The sequence below is a fragment of the Zootoca vivipara genome, chromosome 11 (assembly GCF_965207765.1).
Source record: "Zootoca vivipara chromosome 11, rZooViv2.hap1.1, whole genome shotgun sequence".
Taxonomy (NCBI): domain Eukaryota; kingdom Metazoa; phylum Chordata; class Lepidosauria; order Squamata; family Lacertidae; genus Zootoca; species Zootoca vivipara.
The window spans coordinates 30,277,812-30,301,793 of record NC_142594.1 but is presented as its reverse complement, the minus strand read 5'-3'; the positions used below and the strand labels follow the sequence as shown (position 1 = coordinate 30,301,793).

The 23,982-nt window shown below is 44.3% G+C and overlaps 1 protein-coding gene across 2 annotated transcripts; it reads left to right on the top strand.

Moving 5' to 3' along the window:
- The first annotated feature begins 180 nt into the window (after nt 1–180).
- Nucleotides 181–22,583, top strand: TAC1 (tachykinin precursor 1). 2 transcript variants are annotated; one of them, XM_035129552.3, is made up of 6 exons: nt 196–473; nt 696–964; nt 9,134–9,230; nt 11,933–11,956; nt 16,070–16,123; nt 21,881–22,583. In XM_035129552.3, the coding sequence occupies exons 2-6, from the start codon at nt 842–844 to the stop codon at nt 21,928–21,930; spliced, it is 348 nt and encodes a 115-aa protein (XP_034985443.1). In that variant the 5' UTR covers nt 196–473; nt 696–841; the 3' UTR covers nt 21,931–22,583. The 2 variants fall into 2 exon arrangements, with proteins under 2 accessions (XP_034985444.1, XP_034985443.1); XM_035129553.3 differs by lacking the exon at nt 16,070–16,123 and having other exon boundaries at nt 181–473.
- The last annotated feature ends 1,399 nt before the right edge of the window (nt 22,584–23,982 follow it).

Here is a 23,982-nt window from a genome sequence, read left to right as displayed (position 1 = left end):
GGGCCTGGCATACAAAAACATCTTCACAAAGTCACCCTGGATGAGTCACTAAGATCTGCTTTGATGATTCATTGGGGTCCTCCTGGGACAATGGCACAAGAGGCATCTCGGAGAGGCCTGGAAGGAGAGGGCTCCTTCCTACGTAGATACAAATCCCAGATTGCATCATCTGGAAAAACCACACGGAAGACAGCTCTCTGCATGCGGACTCTCAAGTAGGGGGCCACCCCCGAAAGAACGAAGTGTGTGAGCCCTGAGGTGACTGGATGCTGCTCCGTCTCCATCACGCCTTGGGGCGGCCTGTGCGGGTGGGGTCTTCTCATGTGACTCATATGATAAATACCAGGGAGCAATTAGGCTAAGGCAGAGGAAGCTCTCTGGCCCTCCCCACCGCCAGGAATATAAAGTGGAGAGGGTTGGCTTGGTGTGCATTCATCGAGCCCCACACTCAGGAAAGCAGCAGTCCTCTCACAGTAAGTGCCCTCTCCCTGCTTCAGCGTTGGCTCCTTGCCTTAGGCATCACTTGCATTCAGGTTCCTGCATCTCTCCGCAGCATCCAGCGGGAGGACCAGCCGCCTTTGCCTTCTATTCATCTCGTCTAGGCTGAGATGCGCTGGCAAGGAGGGGAAAGCCTGTATTCAATACACGCCCACCCCTCACTTTTCTCTCTGTCTGTCTCTGTCTCTTTGCTACAGCTTCTCAGAACTTTTCAGCAGCCGTAGGGCGAGAGGAAGGGACGGCGGTTCGGGCTTTTCCTCGACGGCATCCTCTCCACCTCCTGCCGTCCCCACCAAGGGTTCCTCGGGCTGCTCCTCGACGTGGAGGAAAGCGGGCGGCGGCGATGAAATTCCTGGCGGTTTTGACCGTGCTGTTCCTAGTCTCGGCTCAAGCCTTTGCGGAAGAGCTGGGAGACAACGAGGAGCTGAATTACTGGTCGGACTGGTCCGATGGCGACCAAAACAAGGTGAGCGAAAGATGCTTTTCTAGCCCCGACGGCTAAGTCCGATGGTGGCTTTTTTTTTTCGACGGTGGCGCACGGGCGTTGGGGCGTTCCTGGGATCGTGCTGGTTTTTGCTGTCGAGTTTGAATTGGTTCTAAAACCAGAGATCACGTCTGGGGAAAGTCCTGGACTTCACGGGTGCTCAGCGATTTTCTCCGGAGTGTGTGTGTTCATTAGACAGTGAGAGGAAGGCAAATCCAGAGGGTTGTGTGTTTTTTTTCCAAAACCCTCGTCTGTCCATGCAACTTGCCAACATGTTCCCCCCAGCAAAGGAATTCACAGCGTCGTCGGCGAAACTGCGGACGGTTCTGTGGATGCCCCGTTAAAGATTAGAAGCAAAGGAGACGGAGAGAGAAAGATTTTTTTTTCATCGCTAGCTATACTCAGAGCAGATCCCTTAAAAGTAACGGGCATGGCTCCTGTATGTACATTAATTTCTACGGATCTACTCTGAGGAGGGTTTAGCTGGACGCCACCCAGTGCACTTGCTTTTTATTTCTTCTTTCATATTAAGGCTACCGTCCTTTTCTTGCAAAACGGCCAAGCCCCGGGGCGTTATGCATCGGATAGCGCCGCAACACTGCAATCCGATGCACGGTTAATCTGAGAGTAAATCCTAGCCAAGAGGGTGGGAGTTTACTTCGGAGTTAAGCGTGTTTTAGATCCGGCTGGCTGCGCAGCCAGAGCTGAGAAAATGGAAAACTTTTCTTCGTTTCGGACACCGAAGATGCAGCATGTCTTATAAGAACTCTTATACCATCCATGGGGAACTTAACTTCTGAGCTGATTGCACTGGGAATCGGGGCGCAGGGGTCATTGGGAGTTTGATCCTTAAAAACTCCCATTTCTTCCCCTGCCAGACCCCACCAGAGATAATAGATATCAAAGTTGAAAGGCTACTTCTAGATTTGAACTTCCTTTCCCACGCCTCCCAAGACTGGTTACATTAGCTCATGGGGCAAAAGTGTCACACAGGTTCCAGGTAGGGGCGTCAGAGGGATAGAAACAGAGAAAAGTCAGCTCTAACGTGCCCCTGTCCTGTGGGATGACATTTCTGCCAAGCTCCACAGGTGCCCAATATCTTTACCTTCTAGAAAGACACATTTGCTCCAACAGCCTTTCCCAGCCAGATAGGTGGATCTTTGCCCTTAGCGTCTATTTTGCATTGCGTTACTTTTGTACTAAATGTATTGGTTCGTTGATTGGGCATTTGTGTTTCGCTGTTTTTTGCTGCTTTGATTGTGCATCACCTTGGGGCGATTGCTTGGAAGGCAAATAATAAATTATTATTGAGAATAATAACGACAGTTCTGCTGGGTAGTGCCTGAATATAGGGATAAGAATCTGTGGGTCTCCCACGTGTTACTCAGTTTGCTTATCTGCAAGCCACCTGCATGCCAAGAGGTTAGAGTGCATTCCCCATGTTCAGGATTGCCTGCAACAGCAGGATGTGGCAAAACACAATATCTAGACCAGGGTAGGCAGAGGTTGCTGGACTCCAAATCCCATCACCCCCAATCATTGGTTTTCTGGCTGGGGCTGATGGGAGTTGGAGTCCCAACAGGATCTGTAGGGCACCACATTGACTATTCCTGATCTAGACTATGCCGGTAGCATGATGCCCATAAAATGGAAAGATGCTTCAGAGCCCATGAAACGTGTGTCCTCCTGCAACAGTTCCTGGTCTTGCTTCCAACTTTGCACCAGAAAATTTGAAGCAGGAGGCTTCTGGGCAGACATTCATCCAAATTATTTAAAGACTCCAAGGTCCTTTCCATCCTGTCAGGTCAATTCCATCCATGCCCTGCTCTGTTTCAGTTTGGAGTGGTGGCAGTGGTGGTTTTCTCTGTCATTTCCCCCTTCTGGATACAACATCAGCCTTTGGGGCATCTTTAAGGGTGATGGGAGACAATGACAAGGATTCTTCTCTATCTGCATACTGTTGTTGTCGTTTAGTCGTGTCCGACTCTTCGTAACCCTATGGACCAGAGCACACCAGGCACTCCTGTCTTCCACTGCCTCCCGCAGTTTGGTCAAACTCATGTTCGTAGCTTCGAGAACACTGTCCAACCATCTCGTCCTCTGTCATCCCCTTCTCCTTGTGCCCTCAATCTTTCCTAACATCAGGGTCTTTTCCAGGGAGTCTTCTCTTCTCATGAGGTGGCCAAAGTATTGGAGCCTCAGCTTCAGGATCTGTCCTTCCAGTGAGCACTCAGGGCTAATTTCCTTAAGAATGGATAGGTTTGATCTTCTTGAAGTCCATGGGACTCTCAAGAGTCTCCTCCAGCACCATAATTCAAAAGCATAAATTCTTCGGCGATCAGCCTTCTTTATGGTCCAGCTCTCACTTCCATACATCACTACTGGGAAAACCATAGCTTTAACTATACGGACCTTTGTCAGCAAAGTGATGTCTCTGCTTTTTAAGATGCTGTCTAGGTTTGTCATTGCTTTTCTCCCAAGAAGCAGGCGCCTTTTAATTTTGTGACTGCTGTCACCATCTGCAGTGATCATGGAACCCAAGAAAGTCAAATCTCTCACTGCCTCCATTTCTGCATACTGATGGGTAGCTATTCACTAACACACAAACAACAGCAAAGTGCTCCTGAAATGTAATGCAAATCATAATGGGATGAGAAATAGGGAATGATTGCAAGTGGGAAGTGTACTGGGCACAGGATAAAAGAGGAAAATCTCAAGGGCAAGCTATATATTTCTTAATAAATACAATATGTAGGCTGAGCTGCAGGTATCAATTTCTCTGAACTATGTTGTTCTAACTATGTTGTTCTACCTATGTTTCATAAAACCATGTTGTTCTACCTATGTTTCATAGAACCATGTTGTTCTATGAAAACTTCCATAGCAATGGAATGTTCAAATCTTTATTGGCATGTATATACAGGATTCCAGTAGGGTTCGATACCATAAAATCACTCATCAAAAACCTGCATCTACCACTTAAATTAATGTTGGATAACATCCATGAATCCTCACTGTGTGTTGCAGAAACCTGGCTACTAACTCTATCTTATCCCCATTCTGAGTAAAGATAAGGAAGGCTACCTTACATTCGTCTGCATGCCACTCTCTACTAATAACCAACTGATTAATAAACTTAGATTGAATTGTCTGATATCAGGGGCAGTGCAAAATAACATGCGCAACTGATTCTATTCGTATCTGCCCACAGTAACAATGGATATAGGCAATAGGTGAATTGCAATGGGGTCTTAGGTTTGCTCTGCAGCACTGCTCTCCAAAGGCATGTTTCTTAAGCAAATAATGTGAGATCGTGTGAGAGTTTGTGGGTCTCAAGACTTCCTCTGCAGTTTGCTCAAATAATACAGTTTTAGAATGTGAAATTGGGTGCATCCAGGGTTCCTCACCCCTGCAAAATGCAAGAGGTGGGATCTGGACTGAACGCCAGTGTTTGCTTGCTGTTTGTTCTCCAATGGTTTAATTGAATCACTTTTACCTCCCTACAATGGGGGGGGAGGGTTAGAAACCTAGTTCAGTTGGTAGAGCATGGGTTGTGGGTTCAAGCCCCACATTGGGCAAAAGATTCCTGCAACTAGATGACTCTCGTGGTCCCTTACAACTCTATGATTCTATGTGACTTTCCAGGCATTGTTGTACTACAACTCCCATCATCTCTGACCATTGGCCATGCTGGCTGGAGTTGGAGTCCAGCAACATCTGGAGAGCCACAGCTTCCTCACCCATGGAATAAGACCATCTTCTGCCAGTTGGTTAGGTTGCTTGGGTTTGACAGGGAAGATGGCACCAACATAGAATTTAGTGATGATGAATAGAATAGAATAGAATAGAATAGAATAGATCTTTATTGTCATTGTCCCCTTGCGGGAACAACGAAATGAGGAAATGCTGGGGATTCTGCTACACCTTGAGTAAATGCCTACTAATTTCAGGGCAGCAAAAGTACATCATTATGACATAGTCATCAAAAATAAAGATGACTAAAGATAAAGATCAAAGGTTGCTGGGGGGGGGAGTAAAAGGCCGTCTCCCAAAGATTTGGAGAGATGGAGCTCCTAGAGAAGCATAGCACCCACTTTCCATTTTCACAGGATCCTTAATCCTCAATTATCTTTTTCCTAAATTAGCCAACACACATTTAAATCTTATCATATTTGAAGTGAGCTTATACACCAAGTGATTGCTGAAACAACTACCACAGACCAGACACAACAGTTTTCATATCATACCCTACAAAACCTTTGGTATGGGGCTCAATAGAATCAGCTGATAGACATCAAGTGACTGTTGACTGGGGGATGAGAAATCAAGCAATGTGCATGTATGGATCCGGCTTCATCCTGAACAAAAGCCACCTGGGTTGATTCGAAATGGTTGGGCAGCACAATTGAGCAGAAATAGATTGTTGTTCAGTCTTGCTCTGAACCACTAACAACACCTTGTGATGTCTGAAGGCTTAAAGAAGATGCTTTAAGTTAATTTGAAGTAGTTCAGTAAGCAAGAGACATTCTACCTATTCCTTCGGTTCTCTCTCTCTCTCTCAACATCCACTTTTAAAAATTGGTGGATGATCAAAACTGAGTCACACATGGAATTTGATACTAGCTGCAACATTCAACTTTCTGAGAATCTTGAATTTTAATAAATTCTCGGTCTGCTCTGGTCTGTTTGTTTGTTTATATCCCACCATTTCTCCCAAAGGACTACAGTCTACACTGACAGACATGCAGGTTTTCAATATCTTTTATAACCTCAGCAGTTAGTGGGTGCCTAAGGGTTTGACACATTTCCAGTGGCTGGAGGAAGAAAGTCTTTGTTGTTGTGCAGATTCTCTTGCCCCTCTCCATAAAAGAATTAACAAGGACTGCCCCTACCACCAGGCAGAGTGAATTGGCTGCCTGAAAAGTGGGAAGCAGTGGCAATATGTTGGAAAACAGAGCTGCGCATCCCACACAGCTTGCCCGGTTGCCCCTCACCTGTCCTGCTGCTCTCAGGTGCTGTCCCATTGTCAGTGCTGAATAAGCTTCAGTCGCCAATATGTTTGCCTTTGGTGCATGGAAAGGGAGGGGATGCTGTTGTCTCATTTGCCTCTGGTAGCAAAACACCATGTGGATGAGTCCTGTGCTCACATTTCTGGTCAGCCAGCCATGCCATTTCCCCTCACTATTCCAATCCATTCCCTCCCATCTCCAACATTTGTTTGTTTTTCTGTTTGTTTCTCTCCCAAACCAGTCACCGTACCAAGATGCTAATACCCAATCCACTCTAGACTACTTTTGGAGTTTCCCATCATCCGAAAATCCTGGGGTGCCCCAGAGCCTGCTGTTGCCTCCCTGTTGTGCATGGGTGGTACTGTTTTGGCCACATGAACAGCAGCACTCTCCTCTGAACTTTGGGAATAAAGGGAGTCGTGCTAAAATAAGCAAATTGTTTTTAGTAAATTAAAAAATAGCGACATTGGGGTCATGGTGGCACAGAATGCTGTGTTGGTGTTGGTTTTATTTCTTTCTTTTTTAAAGTAAGTGTTTAATACATGCCTAACCACTGTGAATGAGCAGTAACGCAAATATAAATGCCGCGTGTGAGTCACAACTTAGTTCCAGCACTTGCTTTGAATTGATTGATTTGGGGAACATCTGGATTAATTATGAAGAAAGCTCCTCTGTGCAAGTCTAGAGTGCCTCTCCCCAAACACTGAGCAGCAATATATTTTGGTTTCAGGCTAGAAAACACACAACGTCCAGCACACTCCTACTTTTTAAAAACCAAAGAGCCGGTAGGGATGGTGTTGTGTATATTTGGTGTGCAGTGGTGAGCCTTGTTGCATGTGAGCGCACCTACCTAAATATAAAACAGTGGTGGCTTTTAAGTGTCCCGTGTGACAATGGATTGAGTTTAAATCCACATGACATGGGAATATGAAAGCTCCATTGCTTACCACACCCATTTAATTTCCCTTCCATGTCAACTCTCGCATACATAAGCACATTTGCACCTGCCACAAACAGTGCAAGAAAAGTTCAAAGGCACATGTAAGCTTCTCATGTAAAAGTTCCTTAAGAGAACTATTAGCACATCCCATAATGAATGCATCCCCATAGGGCCAAACCACATGTGACTCAGCTGATGTTCTAAAGCAAATTTTAAATGTGCTGCAAATTTAAAACAAAGCAACCTTGTGTGACGATGATGATAAGGATAATGATGCTAATAATTGGATATTTTCATGAGATTCTAAATTTAAATGAAACACTGGAGCACCGGAGGAAATTGCATCTTACACTTCCAAACACATACATTCCTCTGATCTAAATTGTCCATCCTTAGGCTTCCTGTTTCCGGTGTTGAGAAATGGCTGACTCCCACATGATCGGACCTCAGCCGTGCCAAATTCAGGGTTGATATGGGGGTAATTAGCCCTGGCAGACTCCCCAGGGTGGAGGAGGACTGTCTTGTAGACCCGCAGATTGTCTGAGATTGTCAGCTTGCATCAAGGTGCAAGCGGCAGGACACTGGGTCCCAGAGCACAACATGGTTGGCACTCTCCAAAGTCACTCTCGTAGCCAGAAATATCTGTTTGATAAAATAATTAGATTTGGACAATAAAGAGACATAGTCTGGACCGAAGAAGAATGAGAAAAAACCTGCAGAACTGCACAGTCCCTGGTGTTTAAGCTCGGACTTCAAAGAGATTCTCATCATGGTGTTTGGATTACGGAGGTGATTAGTACATTCTTTTTTTCCTCAATACCCACAATTGTTTTTCTATGCCAAGCCTCATTAAGAAACCTTTTTTTTTAAGTACAGATGGACTTCTATTTATAATTAAGTATTCAATTGTGCAGCTTTACTTATACTTGAAAGACTTGATAAAGATAAAAGAAGAAACAAGGTGGTGCTTGTTAATATGACGCAGCAAGGGGAAAAGAGAATTCTTCCCTTTTTCAAGGGAAGTGGGAAATACTTGCTAGATGACTTTATAATGATTTGAGACAACAATTTGGGATAAGATACAGTGCATCTGTTTGCAGAATTTCTTCACTATGAGCGAGAGAAAAGGCTAAATGGATGTCTAGCAACCTCCCTTCTAGGGCCCAGGGGGGGGATTATGTGGTCTCCAGGAAAGATGATCGATCACCAAATGACTTATATCTGTGGAATACAGTTCATTTACATTGCAATGCTGCAAACAGTATGCTCAACAGACAGGCTTGGACAACAGCCCGGATTGGAATAATTTAGCAATTTGGGAGTTGCTGCGTCATTAAACTTCAAACGATGGACTTGGACAACAGCCCAAATTGGAAGATTGGAATGAAGTCAGGAAAAGCTGAGCAGGCAAATAAACAGCTGAAAAAATATATATGCAAATAAAGCTGTATTCGATGGATGAAAGGATATATGATTTCTGACATGATTGAGAATCGCATAGCCAGGGACGGAGAACTTTAAAGCGTTAGGATCGGAATGTGGAAAATATGAGAACAACAAGAAGAGGGCAGGAACAAAGATATTGCAGATATACTTCAGAGATCGAGACTATGGGAAGCCTGAAAAAATTTATAATTAATAATTTGGATTGTAATTTGGTTGTTTTTTATTTTAGTTTATTGGTTTTAGTTGGATTATGATTATGATTTGTTGGATATGTTAATTGGCTGTTTTTATTGGAAAATCAATAAAAATGATTTACAGTAAATAAATAAATTGTCCATCCTTGTTCTTATGTTTACCTCTTCACGCCTGTTTCAAAATGCTAATCATGGATCTCCAGCATCAGGTGTAGTTTGCCCCTAGTTTTGGTATTTTCTGACTTTGTATTTCCACTGCCCCCTAGTGGCCTCCTTGTGACAGAACATAGGGTAACTTGATTCCAGATTGGATTTTGATTGGAGTTCTGTCTGGAATCTGTTTAGTTCATAATCTGGCCTTAGAGGAAACGACATTTTCCTTTGCGACAGGATCATCTCTCCCTGAAGACGTTGGGAAAAGGCAGACAACAAAAGTGAGGAAACTAAGGCACCATACTTAAATACCTCCAGACTGAGGGGCTTCTTTTTGTGTTCACCTAACATTGCGCTGTCAGTATCGCATGCCGAGTGCTCCACTAACGGTACAATATCTCTGTTTCAGGAGGAGCTGCCTTTACCCTTTGAGCACTTCCTTCAGAGAATTGCCCGGCGACCCAGACCTCAACAATTCTACGGCTTAATGGGCAAACGAGATTCTGGTGAGAACCCTTTTCCGATCTCACTCTTTCATGCAGCTCGCTTGATTTATATGCAAGACAATTTCAGCTAAAACTGTCGGCTGTTTTATCAAAATTGTTTAAACTTCCCTTTCTTTGGAATCAGTTTAAAACTAAAAGCCACCGCAACTAACATTTAGCAGTTGGACACAACGCATTTAGCAAAACACCAAAACATTTACATTCCCGCCCTGAAAATCCCCATGAAAATAACCCCCCCTGCTGCATGCCATCAAAGTATTTTCTAGTGCTGGGCTGAAGAATTTCACCCAGTCATTCTTCATCGTTTGGAAATATGGGGTTAATCTTGGAGGAGGGAGGAAACTCCAAATAGCATTGGGGTCTCTGCAGTAGCAGGACCACCTCACCTCCTCTACTGGCAGAAGCTGGTGAAGCAGACAGGGATGTCCAATGAAATCTAATTGCCTCTAAACCTAACCTAACCACCGAAACCTAACCGTTGCTGCACAAGTTGAGGGTTAGGGTTGCAGCCTCACTGTGCATAATATCAGGGCAGGTCATGGTGAGGAGCCTCAAACTCAGATGCTGAATGCAGCCCTCCAACTCTCTCAGGCCACACCCCTTCCCTGGGCCACACACCCACAAGCCACACCCCTCTCCTCAGGCCACACCCCCTCACCAGGGCACACCCCCTCACCAACCCTGCTTCCCATTCTTCTTGAGAGTTTTTGCGAGTCTTCGGAGAGAAAAACAATGACAAACCTAGACAGCATCTTAAAAAGCAGAGACATAACCTTGCCGACAAAGGTCCATATAGTTAAAGCTATGGTTTATCCAGTAGTGATGTATGGAAGTGAGAGCTGGACCATAAAGAAAGCTGATCGCCGAAGAATTGATGCTTTTGAATTATGGTGCTGGAGGAGACTCTTGAGAGTCCCATGGACTGCAAGAAGATCAAACCTCTCCATTCTGAAGGAAATCAGCCCCAAGTACTCACTGGAAGGACTGATCCTGAAGCTGAGGCTCCAATACTTTGGCCACCTCATGAGAATAGAAGACTCCCTGGAAAAGACCCTGATGTTGGGAAGATGGAGGGCCACAAGGAGAAGGGGACGACAGAGGACGAGATGGTTGGACAGTGTTCTCGAAGCTACCAACATGAGTCTGACCAAACTGCAGGAGGCAGTGGAAGACAGGAGTGCCTGGCGTGCTCTGGTCCATGGGGTCGCAAAGAGTCGGACACGACTAAATAACTAAACAACAACAAAATATGTCTGAGAATGCCTTTTGCTTGCCTGGATGGACAAAGAGGCCTACATACAAAGTATCTAACTGTATAAAAGTTAAATATGCATTTCTTCTTCTTCATTTTTTAAGAAACGAATTGTTATTGGTTTTTGAACAAGTACAAGAACCGTTAAACACTTTTCCAGCAGTACATCTAATGGTCTATGTTCTATCCATTGACTCTAGACAGAAACTTACACATTCAATAGTTCTAGTTACAGGTAGGTAGCCGTGTTGGTCTGAGTCGAAGCAAAATAAAAAAATTCCTTCAATATTTCGTGCATGCACACGAAAGCTCATACCAAAATATAAACTTAGTTGGTCTTTAAGGTGCTACTGAAGGAATTTTTTTATTTTACACATTCAATATTCAAACATATTACTTAACGCGACCTCTCCCCTGAGAATATTGAGCTGTTGGTATAACAAGGTTTTGATTTTGATCATTAGCATGGTTAAAGAAAGGGGCCCTCCTGTGTCTGGTGAGAAGCTCAGACACTGCTGTATCCCAGATATTATTTTCTCATATCTTCAGGGGTATTTCAGTCTGGTTCTTCCATTGTTCAGCTATCGCTAACCAATATAAATTTCTTCTTCCACCCACACATGTCTCTGTCCCCCTCCTCCACTTGCATGCAGCCTCTGGGGAAGGAAAGTTGGCCCTCAGGTAAAAAGATCTCTTCCCCACCCACCAATATATACACACACACACTAGTTGCAACAATACCAGTGAATCTGCTAAATTACACTGCATATAAAACCAGTAGTTAACAAAATCCATTTCATTTTATTGCTATATTTTGGATCCGGAACATCCCTCGCAGAGGGATTTAGTGGGGAAGATGGGGGGATGTATAAAGGCATGTTCCTTTTTTTAAAAGGAAGCTTGTGCAGGAAGCAATCCTGGTGTATTGTGCCTGTGTCCATGAATTATTCGGAAAATAATCAGTGCATTAAAAGGTAAAGGTAAAGGGACCCCTGACCATTAGGTCCAGTCGTGACCGACTCTGGGGTTGCGCGCTCATCTCGCATTATTGGCCGAGGGAGCCGGCGTATAGCTTCCAGGTCATGTGGCCAGCATGACAAAGCCGCTTCTGGCAAAGCAGAGCAGCACATGGAAACGCCGTTTACCTTCCCGCTGTAGCGGTTCCTATTTATCTACTTGCACTTTGACGTGCTTTCGAACTGCTAGGTTGGCAGGAGCTGGGACCAGGCAACGGGAGCTCACCCCGTCACAGGGATTCGAACCGCCGACCTTCTGATCAGCAAGCCCTAGGCTCAGTGGTTTAACCACAGCGCCACCTGGGTCCCCAATCAGTGCATTAACTGCAATGTAACACTACTGAGCTGGTGCTAAATGCTTTTGTTCTTTTCATAATAAAATGCCATCTCTACTACTTCAGCTAATTGTTTCTTCTTCTTTTATTGTTTTCTAGGATACAGCCCTCTCTCCCATAAAAGTAAGTTAATGCTGGTTTTGCTGGAAATAATGCTGATTCCCTCCCCTACAATAATTTCCTAATGTGCTGTTTCTGGCTGATTTCAATGCAACTGATATCCAGGACTGCAAGTTTACACCTGTTTCTTATTGCTTCCAAACCAGAAACAGGGAAATGCTGATGTACCTTCTGGGGCTTCACATGAACAAAAGCTGCCCTGTGGTTGTCTGTACTGAGGACTTCATGTAATTGCAAACAATATAATTCACGAATGATTTTTGCCAACTGGAGGGAACCAGGTGATCACTGTGTGGCTCCAATCTGACTCTAAAGTGAGAGTCAGCCCTTCTGAACACAGTAGCTCTTACTTCTAAGTAAACACACATAGGGTTGCTCTGAATTTCCATTGTGGCAACAGCTTGCTTACTCAGAAGTAAGTCAAAATGAGCCCAGTGGGGTTTACTCCCAAGTAAGAGGGGTGAGAGTCCAGCTTTGGTTCCCCTGAAGGCAACATGAATTCATACTAACTTTTGATTTCAATGGGGCTTAGCCATGACTATCTACAGTTGATAGGGGCACAAATGTGCCCCAGTGTGTCATTGGATCATGGCCACTTTGTGAAAGTAATAACAGTATCACTTAAAGTCAGGGCTGGTTATAGTAGGGCCACCATATGTCCAGAATTTCCCAGACATAGCCAGGATTCATCTGTCAAAAATGGCTTCTGTGCGGAATTTTCGAAAAGCAGCTAAAATACCAAGGAAAACCTGGGGGAAGGCAGCCCATATTGGAAGTGTTGATTTTTTTGGTGATTTCTATAAAAAAGTAAAAACTTCATTCGGAAATTTTGCACAACAAAAACAAGTGTTCGGATATTCAATTTTTGAAATCTGGCAACACTAGTTTATAGTTATGCACAAAGGTCATGCATAGGCCCTCCAGAGGCTGTTGGACTACAATTCCCAGCATCCTTGGCCACCAGCCAGGCTGGCTGGGGCTGATGGGACTTGGAGTCCATCAACATCTGGAGGGCTACATCACCCGTTCCCCCCCCCAGCTTAGCTGTGTAGGCATAGGCAAACTCGGCAGGCATAGGCAAACTCGGCCCTCCAGATGTTTTGGGACTGCAGCTCCCACCATCCCTAGCTAACAGGACCAAAACATCTGGAGGGCTGAGTTTGCCTGAGCTAGGGTGACCAGATGCAAAGAAAAGGGACTGCGCTCTAGCACCTTTAATAGTTATGTAGAAGAGGGAATTTTCCCAGATATGGTTTGCATGACAAGGTACACCTGCTGAAGCTCAGACTTCTACACACAACTATTTAAGGTTCAGGAGCCCTGCTCACTTATATACCTGACCACCCGACATACAGCATTACTGACATTATTTCTCCAGCACTCAGAAAGTTGTGGCTTTATCTCTGGGAACAGCAGCAAAACTTTAAATGTGCAAATCTACCCAGAGGTGAGAGTAAAACCAGGTCTCCTGACCTAGGCTCCTACAGTTGCTTTTTTCTTCTTCTTCTTAAATCAATTTGGTTTAAGGTGCAATCCTAAACAGACTTACCTAGTAAAAGTCCCATTGAACTCAGTGAGACTAGCTCCTGAGTAGGCTTGCATGGGATTGCATTGTGCTGCGAACTTCATAGCTCAAGGTCTCATTTTTTAGCATTTGCAGACACGTACACAAAACAGTACATTATTACTTCTGGAGGGTGAATGTCTTGTTCTCTGAACAGCTTGCAGCCATAAATGATTGTTACAATTGTTAATACATTAATGCAAACTGCACCAATAGTGATTTCGGGTCAAACAGTACAACCTTGCACATGTCTACTCAGAAGTAAGTCCCACTGTGGTCAATGGGACTTACTCCCCAGTAAGGGTTTATAATATTACAGCACTAAATCTAATTCCAGCACTAGCTTGAACGCGTCATTCGATTTAGGTTGTTCCATGCAATACATTATATATAAGCCAAGGCAACAAAAACTGCAGATTGCATTTTGTTAGAGAAAAAGCATATCAACAGAGAGACATATTTTCCCCAAAACTGTCCAAAGCTATACAAATCCAGATGCTTTGATTTCAATAAGACCAATGCTAAGTTTTTTTTTTAGGGAGGGAAGGGGAGTTGCATTTTGCCACAGATTAATAAGACTCCTAGCCATCTGGGCTGGTGGCTATATTAAATCACTAGGATCACCCATTTGAATGACAATTAAAACTCTTCCAGCCAAAACTCATCTAGCTGTGCTTAGTGGCTGCTTTCAAAATTATAGTATGCTGAAGAACACTGTCTTAGCTTGGGAGACAAATCTTTTATATACGCAGATGTCTGGCTTCTGAAAGCTTTGCCATTTGTTGTCTCGATCAATAGCTTTAACTAGACAAAACTCTCTCCAAAGGGGAATTTATAGCTGCCACTCGGTTTTGGGGAATTAAAGAATGGGGAAGTCTTTGGTCAAGTTAACCTATAGCGGCTCTCTCCTTTCTGTACGCAGTGGAGCCCAGATGAGCCTTTACAATGTATGTTTCCTTTGGGAGGAAAAAGAAATAGAGACTTTTGGTTAGTAGATGCCAGAGCTTTGATCTAATCCAGCATCATTCTTCTAAAGCTTAGAAAGGAAGAAGGGGGCAGTGGCATGAAAGAAACACAAAGGAAAAACAGATAATTTGAAAGAAGCAGAATGGACAGGAGAGGATGCAGGTGACATCAGGGAGAGTGCATGGAGGGGACAGTGAAAGATTCTGCCAGCATCTTCTACTCTGGGCTGGGAAAGTTGTCTGTGATGCACCTTGATTGCACATTTTTAGTAACTGGTCCTTTCTATAGCACTTCTCAGTGCACAGCCAGTGTAATGTACCTGCCTCCCTCCAGAAGTTACTTCACTGTGACCCTCAATATTCTTGCAAAATTGTCTTGCAGTTCAAGATAGTTTAGTCAGTAGAGCATGAGACTCTTGATCTTAGGGTTATGGGTTCGAGCCCAACGTTGAGCAAAAAGATTCCTGCATTGCAGGAGGTTGGACTGGATGGCTCTTGTGGCCCCTTCCAACTCGATAGATTCTATTATTGATCCTTGCAACAATTCAATAAGAACAGCTACAGTGAGGGTCACAATTTGCCCAAGGCCTTGCAGTAAGCTTTGCAGTAAGCCCACCTGGTACAAAGTCAAACTCAGTGTTCCGATCAATTGGTGTGACTCTCTAAAATTCTCTTTCCCTACACACACCAAAGGATGTTAGCCTCATCCTTTAAAAAGTATTTTTCCAAGGCAATATTTTCTTACAGAACTTAGTAAACTCTAAAATGTGTCATCACCCCCTATTTGAGCTCATTGGACTGGGACTCTTGGCTACAAAAACCAAGGAACTGTAACTGAAGCTAAGCCCCAAGAAACTTCAAGCTATTTTAAAAGAAAGAATTAAGCCAGGGTCCCCAAACTACGGCCCCCGGGCCGGATGCGGCCCAATTGGCCTCCCAATCCGGCCCGCGACGACCCCCGCCGCCTGCTGCCGCCGCCCGCTCTTACGGCGCGGCGGCGCAGCGGCGATCTTCAAAATCGGCAAAAACCGCCGAAAATCCTTTGTGCGCATGCGTATGGGCCTCTCCCAACCCAGAAGAGGTCATTTCCGATGCACTTCCAGGTCGGGGGAGGCCCATACGCATGCGCACAAGCGATTTTCGGCGATTTTTTCCCAACCGTGTGCGTGTGCGCATGCGCACGGGCACGCACTCCCCCGCCCTCTGGCCCGCTGCGCGGTCGGCGCGGCGGGCACCGGCCCGAAGCCCGGTAAGTCTGGGGACCCCTGAATTAAGCCATGATGCTTCCCAGCACATGTTCCATCATCAAAGACAGCTCAAGAGCAACTGTGGATTTCAACTGAGGTTGGTAGCCCAGTGACCACTATTTAACTGCTAATCCAAAACCATATTAAATGAATAAACATTGGTAATTATTTGAGCAGGACACAGAAGTAATAGTTGAGGGGTACTTCTGTCTTTTCTTACACTAAGATCATTTGCAGTTTGTTTCTACTGTGTATTCATCATGAACACGCATTGCCATAGAGAGAGAGAGAGAGAGATGTATTTCAAATGTACTTAAACACGCCCAAATATATTTTTCAGGACATAAAACAGATTCATTTGTTGGACTCATGGGCAAAAGATCTTTAGATTCTGGTATGTATAAACTACAGCGAAGCCTGCAAGCACCTACTCTTTAAATAGTAATAATAATAAGTATGTTCATAACATATCCATCTTCACATAGGAAGTTGCCTCCTGCCATCGGCTCATCTTGCATCCTGGTCCACTATCTGATGGCCAACAGGTCTCCAAGGCTTTTGACACGAGCCTTTCCCAGCCCTGCCTAGAGAGGCTGCAGGAAATCGAACCTGGAACCTGAGACTTTGTGCATGCCAAGCCTGAGTTCTGCCGTTGAGTTTCAGTGCCTCCCTCAATCAAACAGCACTTGGCTGAAGTAACAACCAGTTGCATATTTTTGGGTGGCAAAACTGCTTAGTGGAGGGATAAAGGCACCATGCCATATCTCTCCAGTCAAACCTATCTTCACATTAAGCTGTCATTCTGTTACTGCTACTTTAACAAGGCTTCATTTACCCACTGAAAATGTGATGTCTGTCCACGAGACATGTAATTACTGAATAACAGGGGAAAAAGAGACCGTGGTTGGTTTAAATGTGTTCTATAGACTATTGAAAGATTTTAAAGGAATACCCTCTGCTATTTTCTTAAGTGGAGTAGGAAACCAAACTGCCTAACATGTTTAGCAATTATTTAAGCTTGCATTGCAAACTATTTTTCTGAAATTCCAATTTGTTGGTTGCTTTATTTCCAACCCAGCAGCGTTGATCACTGCAATATTATGTCGGTACTCTGTTTAGTTTTACAAATTGCTATGAATCATGAGGAATTGAGTGCAGGGTTTATCTCTGGGTAGTAGCCATTAGATACTAAGGGACTTGCAAATACCAATTGACAGATTCAAGCTCGAGTTGAGATTCTGTTCCTATTGTGATCTGAAAATACAAGAAGTGCGAATAACCATGTTTTATTATTTCAGAATTGCTGTAATGTATAGAATAATTTACAGCTAGTTGCCTAAAGCGAGCATGAACAATAGATATTCATCACCACACTTGGAAACTGAAATATTCTAGCCTGGAAGATTAAGTTCTGATTTCAATCATCTCTGTATTCATTGTTCTTCTCTTCTACTCTGGTGTCACCCACAAAGCCTGAGTGGCCGAAGACAATGAAATATATAGATCTGATTGCAGAAATGAAAGAAGGACAGTGTCTTTCATTGCCTAGAGATATACACCGGAATTTTATGTACAAAAATACTCTGATTGCATTTTGGTGTGCTGCAGAAAAACAAAAACAAAAATGGGAAGTGGTTTCTTTTTAAAGAGACATTTCCCACACTTTAGTTCAATCAAATGTTGACACTAAAGTAGTACTGACATACCCTGTAATTTATTCACTTCAGAGCTGTCCTTTTAAATTCAGTGAGGCTGCTTCAAAGTGTCCGAGCAAGATTGTGACCTAGCTCCAAATTCTCTGTGCAACACCAGAGCTCCGGGATTAGTCACCTACTGGAAATTATGTAACAGTAACCTGAAATTAAGAGAGGCTTTCGAAGTCTCCTTTCTGAAAGGTATCGTATAGACATTAGAGGTGGCACCAGGGTTCCAGGCAGATGGACAGCAAGTCATTGCTTCCCAGTCTCCCAACTGGGAATATATGGTTTCTATAAGCTACTGAGCATGCTCAATCCTTATTAGTTTTTTTTTTGTGTGTGGAAAGGGTAGCCTCATTTTGTTTTGCTCTTTTTTTAAAAAAAGGTTTTCTACATCTGCCTTCCTTGGGGTTCACACAAGTATGTTGATACCTCGCTTTCGCTTCTCCAGTGTCTAGTCCTGCCGACACTCAGCCACTTGAGTCTGCTGTTATACACTGTATAAACATTAGCAATCGCATAATATCATTTTCTTTAGGTGTCTCTTCCTTTGTTAAATAAGCTCTCATTGAAAGGCTTTGCCTCTAGGAGAACTGAACCAAGTGTATGGGGACTAGGCCTGTTCCAGACCCTCCAAGTGTCCATATTTTCCAGGGACAGTCCCTGATTTAGAGAAGCCGTCCCGGTTTCTAATTTGATCCCGGAATGTCCCGCTTTTCCTTAGCAACCCTATTTTCATTGAAGAAATGTTGGAGGGGAGTTATCTGACCCCTGAGCCACCTGAAGGCAGCCCTGTATAGGGAAGTTTTTTCAAATGTTTAATGTTTTATTATGTTTTAAATATAAGCTCTGAATGCTTGTGTGGAGCTACTTTAAACTGAGTTACTGTGTGGGTCCATTTCATGCAGCAATGTCTTCCCTGACTGTAAGTATCCAGGTTCTCAAACAGAGGTCATTCCTATGTGATCCTTTATCAATGGAGATGCACAGGACTGAACCTGGCAACTTTCGATGGTATGCAAGTCAACTACTCTATCAGTGAGCTATGATCCCATGAGCCTCTGAGCAGGCATTAATCTGGACTGGGGTCTTGGCCCTATTGTTCAGCAAATCTGGTGACATTCTGCTGCTTCCTTATGCATTTAGGATTTCGGAACTTCTTTTTAGAGTAGATGACTGGTAGAATCCATCAAGCAGCCAGGCTGCTACCGAGTTAGGAACATTTCTTGTACAGGAAGGGGTTGTTCACAAGTCTTTGAGACGGTCAAAGTTCTGGAAGTGATTTTTGCTACTAATATGTGGTGCCCTTCCCTTTTCACAGGTAGCTAAGATAATTTTTCAGCCTCTCTTGTCTCCTCAGTCTAGCCCCTTTGAGGCACCAGGGGAATGTAGCTGGCCTCTGTCACACCGCCTCTTATGCCACCAGTTCTCCCAAGTCTTTCAGCCAGCCAGGCGCCTAGGCTTTGTGAGTCAGAGGCACACTCCAGGCTTCAGGCCTGCCCTGAATATTGCCAGCTGACCCAACTGCATGGAGATTGTCAGCTGATGCCACCGGCAAATGACTTAACCTGCCACACTGAAAGATCAACTTCATAATGAGTATTATGCAGTACCTGTAGCAGTGCCAGTTCCGCAGATGAGAGCGGTCAGATAAAGTATACAAAGCACTTCATTTGCTACACCCCCTCTAATTCCAACCTCTTAACATAATAAGTTTAAACTAGAGTCGTCTTTTACTACAACTACTTCCAGTTCTGTATTTCTAATCCGTCACAAGTGTGGATTAGAAAAGCCCCACTTGAAAAACCACTTATATCTCCAACTGTAAGAGCAAATGGGCGATTAAACTAAATCTTGACTCTACAGGCCCTGATGGAGCCCTGGTTCTTATCTTGCAGCAAATGTCGAAGGCAGGAAAATTCATGTTTAAGGAAAAGTGTGCCAGTGTGGACCTTTCGCTGCTTCCGTGGTTCGACTGACATTCTAAAAACCCACCCCATAACAGTGAAATGCAAAGAGAAGGGGCAGAGAGAGCAGAGCAGTTACCTTCCACATTTAGCCTGTTGCATGCTGTTTTTTTCTCATTCTCCTTACTGGATGATGTGAATTTTCACAGCGGCTGATGATATGAAAAGCAGGCATGAAGGGGTCTTAGCTTTTTCTTCCAACACATTAGGCAGCACCACCTCGCCTCTGAAGCAGGGTGAGGCAGTCGCCTTGGGCAGCAAACCTGGGTGGGCGGCAGATCCACCTGTTGCCACCTCTGGTGCCCTCTCCTTCTCCACCACCGCCGCCTCCTCCTCTCATCCCAATGCTTCTCTCCCCTTTCCCCTTCCATTCCAATGCTGGTCTTCACTCCTCCCTCTCATCTCAACTGGCAGCAGAGGTGTCATTTTGTGGTTCACCTCAGGCGCCAAAATACCTTGGGCTGGCCCTGATCTAAGGGTATTGCAATGCTTCAGTATTTTTTGCTGTCAGAAATGAGTGGCATCTCATTTGACATCTAAGTTAACCAGTAAATGAGCAACTGTAGTCACAGATGAACAATTAGACACCCCACTTCATCCCAGCCCCAAACCAAAGCTGGCTACTGTGCCACGGGGCATTTCTTGAATAAATCATAGAGTTGGAAGAGACCACAAGGGCCATCCAGTCCAACCCCCTGCCAAGCAGGAAACACCATCAAAGCATTCCTGACATTTGGCTGTCAGTTATTATGTGTCTAAGGATGAGGAAGAAATTTGATTCTATTTGCAATTAAAGACAAACCTACCTAATTCACAAAAGGGTATATATTAGGAGAAAATCACATTTTTATGAGGACTATTTAAAAAATCACAAACAGATATGGAAATCTGGAGAACTGAAGTTAAGATTGGGGGGGTGAAAATTTGAAATTGAGAGATTTGCCCATCCCTAGTTAACTGCTTTTCTTTCTGCTGCTTTCCCTAGTCTCTCTTGTCTTTCCTCCTCGACATCCTGCACCAACAGTTCTTCGAAGGACTTCCACTTTCTTTCCTCACCATTCTGAGCCCCTCTTCTTTGCCAGCTTGTGTTCTATAACCACTAGCAGAAGACCAGGGGTGAGGACCTTGTAGGACCCTCGAGATGCTGTTGGAATCCAACTCCCATCAGCCTCAGTCAGCATGGCCAACAGTCAGGGATCATGGGAGTTGGAGGCCGACAGCATCTGGGGGCCACAGTTGATATAGTAACCATGACTGATTTATAGGGAAATTAATGCACTGGCAATGGCACACACTTCAGTTGGGATGCACAAACGCAACCTGAGACCTACAGAGGAGAGGTGGGAAATGCAAAGCACAGTACATGTCACACATTGAAACCAAAACTATACTGGAAGGAAGGACACTCTTGGCTGCAAAACACCTGATCCCAGCAGCCATGTGCGCAGCTTTTTTCCTGGTCTTGATCAACTGCCAGTGAGATTAAAAGTTAGCAAGAATCTGCACAGAAAATAAACATTTTCTGTCCTGACAAGCTAGGGAATGCGCAGGAACATTTAACCTGTGGGAACATTCATTTGATCCTCCCACAGCTGTAATCTGTGTAATCTATTTAGCAGCTTAGCAAGAGCAGCCCTCATCCTTAAAGATCTGTGCCAGTCCAAAAGTTATTGTAGCAAATGCTATCAGCACTACTGTGGAGGGAAGGGGTGAAAGGAGAGGCAGAAAGGTAATGCAAAAGCTTAGGACGCCACCATTTCCTCTGGTTTTACTTTTTTGGTACTTTGGGGCGCCATCTACAAAGGATGGGTCCCACCCAGCACTTGCTAAGCTGCTAAGACAACCCTGATTTTGACAGGAGTTGGCCTCCCCAAAGTTCCGTACACTCAAAGAACCACAGAGGTAAAAGGTCCTATAGTCTTAACTCCATACTCTGAATTGACAAGGCAGGATCTTGCGACTACAGCGTTCCTGACCAATGACCACCTAGCCTCTGCTTCAATACCTCCACCAAAGGAGAGCCCACTGCCTTCTCTCGTCAAACAGGTGGTTCTTATGTTCCTTTGTTCTCTTCTCCAGGGTAAACATATGGCAGCTCTTTTAACTATTTCTCATAAGACTATCCTGGTCAACCTCCTCTGGATATACTCCAGTTTAACATAGGAAGCAGCCTCATACAGAGCCAGGCTATGGATCCATCAGTAATGTCCACACTGAGCAGCAGTGGCTTTGCCAGTCCTACCTGGAAGATGCTAGGGACTGAACCGGGGACCTTCTGCATGCAAATCAGATGTTCTGCTATGGACCCACAGCCCTTCTCCATCCTTCAATGTCAATGGCTTCCTTAGCATGTGGTTCCCGAACCGGGCCATAGTGGAATAAGCTTATGCTTCTAGACTGATTTACCATGATTCATACGATGTCCAATAGCCGAACGGCATTCAAATTAACATGCCATGCTTTGTTGTCGTTTTGTTTCCCTCCCAGGATCTTCTGAATGGAATGCAGCACAGATGTACGAAAGGAGACGTAAATGAGACTTCCCGGTCCGTTATATGTTGAGATTTGTTTGTTTAAATGGCCAAGTTGGTGTAATATGGAAGAGCCATTGTAAGGAATTATTTATTTAAGACTGGTCTTTTTTTTTTAACGTTGTAAATTTAATTTTTTTAAAAAAGAAAACCCACACAATTATTTCCCCCCACCCCTTCCTATTGTGGCATTGATACATACAGTAAACTGGTATGCGAAAGATGGATTCTACTATGGCAACTCCGTACGGAATAAAGAAATCCGTGGTGTTCCACAACAAAGCACATTGTTTGATATGTTCTGTGAAAGAGATGTTCACCAAATGTTTAAGAAAAAGTAGTAAAGAAATAATAATAATAATAAACTTTTGTTAATTTATAGCAATTGTATCAGCTTCACTACCAACGCCAACTTGCTCTGGTGTCTAGTGCCTCAATTTGTGTTCATAGCCAAAGGGGGGGGGAGAGAATGTGCTGTAATTTCTGTAGCTAAAATATATTTGTATCATTGCAGCATGTTGTTTTTTTGTTTGTTTGTTTGTTTCATGCACACACATATATTTTAAAGAGAGTGCTTTAAATGTGAATCTAGAAGTCTTCGTTTCATTATCTGGATTTTACAGCAGCTAACACTTTAAATAAAAGAAAAATCTACTCTGGAGATTTTGCAACTTGCAGGCAATGATGTAATTATTTCAAACAGAAAGGCACTGGATGTAAACACACAGAGAGAGTGAGGGAGGAGAGCAGAGCGGGTGTGCAGGCAGGATGGAGATATACAAATTAGGTACTGTATTAGGTGTGTTTTCTACTTTCTCTTGACTCCAAGTCCAGGGTGGGGGAACCTAGAACCCTACAGAGGTTGTTGGACTCTATTTCCCATGATCCCTGGCCCATAGCTGCCAAGTTATCCCTTTTTTAAAGGGATTTTTCCCTTATGCTGAATAGGCTTCCTCGCGAGAAAAGGGAGAACTTGGCAGCTATGCCCTGGCCATTGAATTTGCTTGCTGGCATAGGACTTGGAGTCCAAAAATATCTGGAGGACCACAGTTTCCACATCCCTGATCTAAGTAGCTAATCACTATCCTACACAGGTATACTCAGAAAGTTGATCCCATTGTTTTCAATGAGAGTTACTCCCAAGTCAGTGTGCATAGCTTATAATCTCCATAGCACACTCAATGGGTTCAAAAAGGGGCCTGAGAGTACACAGCTGGTGCCTATCAAATATGGGAGAAAATTGCGTTAGGTGTCAGGGACTGTGCTGAGGAGGGCTGAACTGAGAAGGAAGGGTAGGAGCAGCTAGAAGAAGAAACACTGGAAGAGAGAGGGTTAACAGATTCACAGTCTCTGGACAGCGTTCCCGCCCCATCCCCAAGGACATGGAGAGCCCAACTGGTTAGACTTTCCTTTCGTTTGATCTGCTTATTTCAGGCTTCCTCAACCTGCCCCCCCCAGATATTTTGAGACTACAATTCCCATCATCCCTGACCAGTGGTCCTGCTAGCTGGGGATCATGGGAGTTGTAGGCCAAAAACATCTGGAGGGCCGATGTTGAGGAAGCCTGGCTTATTTACTGCCACGGGGGGAGGAAGCTGATTCCCTGAAGCCTGACATTAGGACACTGGTAGAGGTTGCCCCCAACAAGTCAATGGGCAGAGATTGCTGTTAATATGTTAATAATAGGGCTGGAACCAGATAGCTCAACAGGGCAGAGTCACAAGCTCTTCCCTCCAATGAATAAGAGTCCTTTTTATTAAACATTCATTGTGATGTTATTGGGGTGGTTCTACGCAATCGCATTTCCAATACCACTGACACTCACACTTGTAAACATTTTGGGGCAGTTATACTGTTCGTTTGCCATAGATGTGTGTGTCCCATAGTTCCCTGCTGCAATCCTGTAACCTGGAATCCTGTAACTGCAAATATTCCTGAGGGAGAGGATCATCATCACAGGAAGCAACTCCTAGGGGCACAGGTCCATTCAGCCCCCCACCCCAATAAAATATTTGAGCCGCTCCCCCGAGTTGACAGGCATTGCTATTCAAATGGTAT